We start from the raw sequence: 7,184 nt of genomic DNA, 5'->3' as shown, positions 1-7,184 counted from the left end.
GTGTTTTTGTTAGAGATAAGACAAAAATGTATTGACTTGTGCTATAGACATCATAGAGAGTATGAAGGTCGTGGTATTTCAATGAGATCCAGTAATAACCCATCCTGAACTTTCATAGTCTCAATATGATCATCATCATAATAGGCAGACAAAATTCTACTGCCAGACTTACATGATCTCGATGTTCCAATGAAAGAAATTAAATTTGACAAAAAGCAAAAGGCGACCTAATGCTTTTTCTTACTCTTTGGTTCAGACAGCTCCTTAGTTCAGACAGAGAATTATATCATCTACGATATAATTCCCTTTTTCAGATCACGATTTAGAATGAAATCCTTCAGTTAGCAAGAACAGCATCTGTCTTTACTCACTATTATTTATTTATTTACTTATTAAATTTATTACAAACCAGAGGAATAAAAAGGCCAAAAAATTAATTAAAAACATCCATTTAATATCGTGAAACCTACGGGGGGATTAATGATTATTATATAATGCTATTGTTGTTGTTATTATTATTATTATTATTATTATTATTATTATTATTATTATTATTATTATTATTGTAGCTTTTACATGCGTCGATCACGACAATGGGCGTATTAATTTATGAGCAAGAATTAAGGTGCATGTAGGCCTGTATATTTGTTTGAATTTAAATTATTAAAACATGCCGCCTCATTCAACATCAAACGTAAAAGAAAGTAATACTATATATATATGTGAGCGTGTATTTGTTTTCACGGTAGGTCTACATACCATAATCGTTTAGTTGTCACGTTTTCACGTTTTTAACCGCCAGTTTTACCAATTTTCTTTGTATAAGGAATATTAACCATGAGTGAAATACCGTATTTGACTAACGAGCTCTGCTTCAAAAGCAAACAAACCCATTCATGACCAACAGTATTTATGGGGCATTGCATTTATTTGGGAAAATTAACCTGCGTGCATGGTACTTGGTTATGCAAGCATTTTACAGTTGAAGGAACAACAGGAGGGATAATGTTATGAAAATAATGCAGTAAAGATCATAAATAAAGATCGGGATAGGACAACAAAGGGAAAAGAAGAAAAGGTATAGAATAATTACCACTATTGTGCTTGTCCCAGCAACATGTACAAATGAAGTGACCGCGTGGAAAAACAGCCAGTGATCCGTTGCTGGCAGTGTTACAACAGTGTTACAAGGGAAAGAAGAGAGGAAATTAAGGGTAAAGATGTCACGTTATCGATTCTTGCCTAGGAGATTTACCGATGTTTGAATACCAAGTACCAAGCAAGTTTTTCTGCAAATAGCGATAGTCCCACAGGTACGACCATCAAATAAAACGACGAAGTTTATTGACATAGCACTGAATACGATGCTAAGCCGACCCCAGCTACTTGAAAGAGATTGATCCCGATCATCACCATAACAACGTTTACATAGTCTACCTGAATTCACGACAGGAAGAATACAGGTGCTCGTTTGTGTTCGGAACCAGTGTCTGTAGCACGTATTGATTATGGAAACGACATTCCGTTCTGGATTTGTTCGGCCTATTTTAATAAAACTGCTAGGTGATAACACAGATGCACAGTTGTATAAAGGAGTGTGACATTTCCAGCGTATTTCAGTCATAGGTCCTACTCTAGTCGCTGTCTTGTAAGGTAAGATCAATACGATGTAAAGTATTATGTGGCTTTAACCACAGCGTAGAAAAATTCTACCCGTTTTTTATTATTATAATTATTTTATTCAGTAGATTTTTAATGCGAGAGGAAATAAATACGTCTCACAGTGTGTGTTACAATGGTTGCAACGTGTAGATCGAAATAAGCAAGGGATCAATGTCAATACTCGCAAATCAGGACAAACTGAGGACCAGAAACGGGTTCCCTGAAAAAAATAAATGAACAAAGATTGGTATTCAAAACAAGGTTGAAATCATAATCGAGAACGACAGTGGCCGAATAGTGAGGAAGTGGTAAGTGTCCAAAGATAACGGAGGCACGTATTCCATTCTATCTTTATTTGAGTACAGGGTATTGGTAAATTTAGATAAAGGTGTATGTGATAGGATAGGTTAGTCTCAACCCTCGCCTGAATCTCTCTCTATCACCACACAAGTATTTTTTTAATTTAGTAACTAACAAGGCGGAGACTATACAATGTTATTAGATTCTGAATCATTATGGGTGTCTCGCTCTTCAGGAAGGTTTTAACGCACTATAAAAAGAGATAGAGAGTAGAATCTCAGTCAACGCAAATGATCATGTGTTTCACACTATCCATATTTTAAATATATTTCGAACCGTAACGTTCTATGGTTATTTATAGTTAACAACACAATGTCATAATATTTGCTTGACGGATTAAATGTTAGAAAACATCTCCAGCCGGTTACTATTTATTGTTGATTTAACTGATATCAATAATCTAAACTGCTAAATGATACGTATACATGATATAGCGTTAAAATATGAAAACCGTGTAAATGTCCTTCAGAAAAGAACCCTCATTATTCTCTCCTTGCGATATTTCGGTTTTTAAATTAGTTTTTAATCAATATTGTCACTATTCAGAGCGCTTGAATCCCATAGTTGATATAACTAGGTTTTAAGAACTAATGTCTAGTATGTTATTACAAGTTTTCTCTCATTTCATTTCAGGTGAATATTTACCAAAACAGGGGTTATCAAAGCGAATTCCTCCAACATGAGTTCTATGTACATCCACATTCAAAAAGACACTCCGCCGTCTAAAATGTATGGCTTTCAAAAACTTCACTGGGACGACATCAAGATGATAACAAGTAGGATGCAAAAGCACACCTTTAACTCCAGATTAGGACTGAATGAAATGGCACAGTGCAAAGCAACACAGGGTAGGCCCTCACACTCATCTCCATCGCCAGTAACTTGCGATCGGCAGAGGAAAGTGAAACACCGGCATGCAGGGTCTCACAGTGGAGGCGACTACTGGCAAGGATACCAATTACAACATTACGACTCGGACCAGGAAGATGACGATTCCAACCTTCACAGCGACCAAATGACGCAAAACTCGTTGCACTCTCCCCCAAGCGCATCATCTTTTACCAACAGGAAAATGTCAAAAAAGAACATAGACCGGATAGTTAATCGCCTGTACTCAACCCCGACTTTGAGCAGTGCTCTCGCTGCTTCGGGTGTGGGTTATTACTGTGACGTGACTAACATGGACCCAGTGGCAAAGTATGCAATAACCAAACCACGCCCAAAGTCAGCCCCTGTGCCCAGTGGAAGTGCAGGTACACTGCTCTTCCAGCGCCCCACGACAGCTTACAGAGGAAAGCAAGTAGGATCCTGTCAGTTTTGCGATGACGACAAAACTGACAAGTCCGTTTTTGAAAGAAATTATTCAGACGATAAAGTTTACTTCGAAAGTGAACTGGAAGAGATAGTTGAACGTATCCGCACACCTACCCACGCAAGCGAAGGTGGGATCCCAAAGTGTAAGAAAAGCACTCCCTTTGTACTAGAACATAAGGTTATTGCAGCAGAGCCCGAACCGAAATCATTTGATTTTAGACCAAGAAAGAAACGTAAAACGAAAGAGGAACCATTACCCCTCATAAGCGGTCTAAGAAGAAGTGCAAATGTGTCAGAAATAGTCAACAGGCTGTATACGCCTCAAAAGAGAACTGCAACTGCATGTACTCCAGTTTCTTATCCAACTGCTCGTTGAACTTGGGTGAAATGTACCGTCGTGTTCATTGAAATCGAATCATTGAAACTTTTGCGGTTTTATCGCTAGTCAAATTGTTCCACGCAAACGATCGTAAAAGACAAAGTTGGGCTCAACACATTAAGGCATTTTCAGTTTTAGATTTGTGAGGTACAATACATAAAGGGATGTGGTCAGTTTCCACTGGTGCATGGTGTGAAAAGATCCTATATACCTTTCTAGTCATTAACTGACTTTGAATAGTGTTGCAATATCTTATGCATGTAATAAAAGCAAGAAAAGTGATCATATCCATTTCAACTATTTTATTAATGTAATATTATATGGATTGAAAAATTATAATAGCAAGGCATAATTTTTTTTTACAGAAACTCATCATTCTAAGCACACACAGTTTTACTGAGCAGGGTGGGGCGTTTCATCGCTTTCGATTTATTTCGATCTTTTGGGAATTTGATAGCAATATCTTAGAATTGAAATCTTTTTATCAAATTCACCATTCTATGGGTGGCTTTTGCGGCAGTGCTTTTACAACCTACGGTAAGGCAAAATATTGTAGAGCACAGAAATCTTGTCCCTGTGGGAAAAGGACGTGCGACCTTCTTGTTTCTGGTGTTAAGTCGTCATAAAATTCCACAGTCCTTTCTACCGCTTTTCTAGTAAGGCGAAACTTAACAAAAATGTCACTGTCGGTGGTGGACTTTAAAAAATACTCTCCAAGGTGAAACTTTCGCGGTGTGTCGCCATCCGATGACACCGGTTAGCAGTCAATATATTTCATGAAGACAAAACACAGTAACTAAGCAGCCTTTTATTTCATTTCTTAAGCATGCGTATGATTAGTCCAAGGTCTGACCACCTCACTTATTAGCCAGTGGTGGGACAATAACGATAGCTCCGTGAAATGCACCCGAGCTTCAGAGATAACTTGAAACGTACCTCTACACTATGTGATACCCTTGCCGTTTTAAGTCTCTGAAGCTCAGGGTGCGCGTTTGCATAAGTTGACAGAAAATGTGAGTGCTACAGCATCAACTTTTTTTATTTATTTGTCTCCTCTGATTCAAGTTCTGTCAGATAAGTCAGCTTAGAAAGGCTAACAGGTTTAACTTTCAAAACTTCAGCCACATTAACATCGTCATCAAACCAAGCCGTCACATGAAATGAATCAATGGCAAAATAATACAGTTTGTCAGTACACTTCGTCCTTCGGTATGGTGACCTTGGATCTGCTTGTAAAATTTTTGCTATGGCATTTTTTGCATCTTGTACAGAATCAAAGTGAGAAAATACATAATGGGGGTTAGATGAGCTTTTAGAAAACATTTCAAGTTCCTTCGTGGCAGTGGGGCTAAATCTCACATCAAGTTTTGAAATGGGTGGAGCTGAAATCCACCCAGCTTGTGTTATAGCTTCAGCGGAGGTCAGCAGATCACTACTCAGTTTTTCTTCCTTGACGTTCATTTGAGTTTGGAAAGCTGTATTTTCATCACTTAAACTGGTATCTGTGATACAAACGTTATCCAATTGTGACTCTCCCTGTTGGTTTTTATCACCACCACGTGACATACACATTTCTGTGGGTTGTAAAAATGACATTTCATCTTTTATGCCAATAATTTTACTGTGAACATCACTATCAAGTTGAAAGCATTGTTTAATTTCCTTGTTCACATCAGACGCCCCTTGCTGCTCGTGTTGCCCATAAGATCTAGGAAGATCATAGTCATATATGTATGGTTTGATGTCCAACACAGGAGTTCCATCTAGCATATCTATCCCTGAGATATATATTGTAGCACCTGAAAAAAAAAGTCTGAATTCCTTTGCATTCTTTTACACATTATCACTTTTAAAAAAACTAAAATTATACTTTTTATGTACATGTATAATTACTTAATGTATATTTTATAGATACTCTTCAATTCCTTTAAATAACATACCTTCTATCTTTTCAATTTTGGCCAACGTCAGCCCAATAGGGTTTGGGCGATATGGACTTCTCGTTGAAAAAACTCCAACTTTCACACCATTCAGTCTCGGTGGTCTAACTTTGGCTTTTGTGTATTTGTTATTATTCATGTGAAACAAAAACATAACCCTGGAAGACAAATATCCAGTGCAATGGCATATACCTATAATTATCAATTCAATTTCATCGTTTTACAAAATCTTTCCTATAATATGTTGAGAGAAAAAGTTCTTGAAGAGAAAAAAGATGTTTATCATACCACTTACCATATGTGTGAAAATGCTTCCAAACCATCTAATGCATGCTCTGGATTTGGAAATACTGACTTAAGGATTGTCAGAGAGCCTTTGGACTGGGCACAAATGGATGGCTGTCTGGGGGTGCCATTCTTCTGTTTGAAAGGGGAGCTGATAAAACCAATAGGATTCATCTGGACTTTTTTCACTCAAAACTGAAAGAAATAAGTTAAACACAGCTGCATATTCTCTAAAAAAATTAAGAAGCCCATGAAAGGCTAACAGGCTGGAGTAATACCAGCCTGGTTATAAAAATCCTGGCACTTTTAATATATCCCCTAGCAGGAAGTTCATGCATTAACACGCCTACTGATGATTTTGGGTATGTACACTTTGTTAAGGCATGAAAGCAAAGGCCTTAATAATTGTAAAATGACGACCAGAGGCACTTTTGCAGTGTCCCCCCCCTCTCCCCACATATAACTACTTGATTTTCTGTACCTTTCTCTAAATTATTTTGTGCAATGATTCTGAGCAGTATTTCTGCTATTCTGAAAATAAATAAATAAAAAACAATCAAATAAAATAAGCATGGCAATTAATTCATTTACTTATTTAATAATGTTTTTAACATGAAACATTAAGGTATCCAAGAGGCATCACTGGGGTAAAAATCAATTTAATTGCTGTAATTATTACTCAAAGATAAAAAAGTTTTTAAAAAATTCCAAACAAAATTATTTAAATAGCAGAGACATTGATCAAAGTTACCACATGACTTAATTTTGATTAAGATTAAAAATTAGAGAGTTATTGAGTGGGGAACCCGGAAAGTACTGGTACCGAAAAAGTACATGTACAGTATACCGACCAGTTTGCGCATCAACCGGGAGCTCCCAGAATTATATCTTACATCTCATCTCCTCAACTCGCACACTCCAGTTTCCCCGTCAACAGTGCTAAGTTAACACCTGACATTCGTGTCATACATTCCCAATTACTTTCAAATCTATGATGTTCAATATACTTCCTTTAAATTCCAGCTATGCGTTGAAATTGATCAGTGCGTCTGCTAATTTTCGAGCCAAGAGCAAACGTTTTTTTTTTTTTCAAGTGGAGAACAGTGGTTGCTGTCAGTACTGATGCTCAGCAAAGTGTCTGGGGTAATCCTATGGAGAGGGTCGAAACGGCTATTTTACGATAGTACGATAGTACTGTACTCAACGTAGACACTCAAAAATTTAACGTTATCGGACAGGGGTAA

The 7,184-nt window shown here is 37.2% G+C and overlaps 2 protein-coding genes across 5 annotated transcripts; one reads left to right on the top strand and one right to left on the bottom strand.

Moving 5' to 3' along the window:
• Positions 1–841: 841 nt before the first annotated feature.
• Positions 842–3,997, top strand: LOC106158420 (uncharacterized). Of its 3 annotated transcripts, none has more exons than XM_087012981.1 (2): positions 842–1,313; positions 2,656–3,997. In XM_087012981.1, exon 2 carries the CDS (start codon positions 2,702–2,704, stop codon positions 3,710–3,712), a length of 1,011 nt encoding a protein of 336 aa, XP_086869107.1. In that variant the 5' UTR covers positions 842–1,313; positions 2,656–2,701; the 3' UTR covers positions 3,713–3,997. The 3 variants fall into 3 exon arrangements, with proteins under 3 accessions (XP_086869107.1, XP_013389826.2, XP_086869114.1); XM_013534372.2 differs by having other exon boundaries at positions 843–1,653; XM_087012988.1 differs by lacking the exon at positions 842–1,313 and adding an exon at positions 1,947–1,970.
• Positions 3,998–4,508: 511 nt separating this feature from the next.
• On the bottom strand, positions 4,509–7,181 carry LOC106158455 (tRNA (adenine(37)-N6)-methyltransferase). Of its 2 annotated transcripts, none has more exons than XM_013534451.3 (5): positions 6,792–7,181; positions 6,422–6,471; positions 5,951–6,135; positions 5,656–5,813; positions 4,509–5,514 (listed from the first exon to the last, which is right to left on the bottom strand). In XM_013534451.3, the coding sequence occupies exons 3-5, from the start codon at positions 6,112–6,114 to the stop codon at positions 4,754–4,756; spliced, it is 1,083 nt and encodes a 360-aa protein (XP_013389905.2). In that variant the 5' UTR covers positions 6,115–6,135; positions 6,422–6,471; positions 6,792–7,181; the 3' UTR covers positions 4,509–4,753. The 2 variants fall into 2 exon arrangements, with proteins under 2 accessions (XP_013389905.2, XP_013389904.2); XM_013534450.3 differs by having other exon boundaries at positions 6,834–7,181.
• Between the last annotated feature and the right edge of the window lie 3 nt (positions 7,182–7,184).

The sequence above is a fragment of the Lingula anatina genome, chromosome 1 (assembly GCF_051362555.1).
Source record: "Lingula anatina isolate TDL-2025a chromosome 1, LinAna3.0, whole genome shotgun sequence".
NCBI classification, from domain to species: Eukaryota; Metazoa; Brachiopoda; class Lingulata; order Lingulida; family Lingulidae; genus Lingula; species Lingula anatina.
This window is presented reverse-complemented; position numbering and strand designations above follow the sequence as displayed.

What these genes read in the sequence shown, in the direction of transcription:
- LOC106158420 (XM_087012981.1), top strand. Translation starts at nt 2,702, where the DNA reads ATGAGTTCTATGTACATCCACATTCAAAAAGACACTCCGCCGTCTAAA.
- LOC106158455 (XM_013534451.3), bottom strand. Translation starts at nt 6,114, where the DNA reads ATGAATCCTATTGGTTTTATCAGCTCCCCTTTCAAACAGAAGAATGGC. An exon ending in GAAGCATTTTCACACATATG is followed by an intron (nt 5,814 to 5,950) that starts GTAAGTGGTATG and finishes TTTGTCTTCCAG; the next exon opens with GGTTATGTTTTTGTTTCACA. An exon ending in CAAAATTGAAAAGATAGAAG is followed by an intron (nt 5,515 to 5,655) that starts GTATGTTATTTA and finishes TTTTTTTTTCAG; the next exon opens with GTGCTACAATATATATCTCA.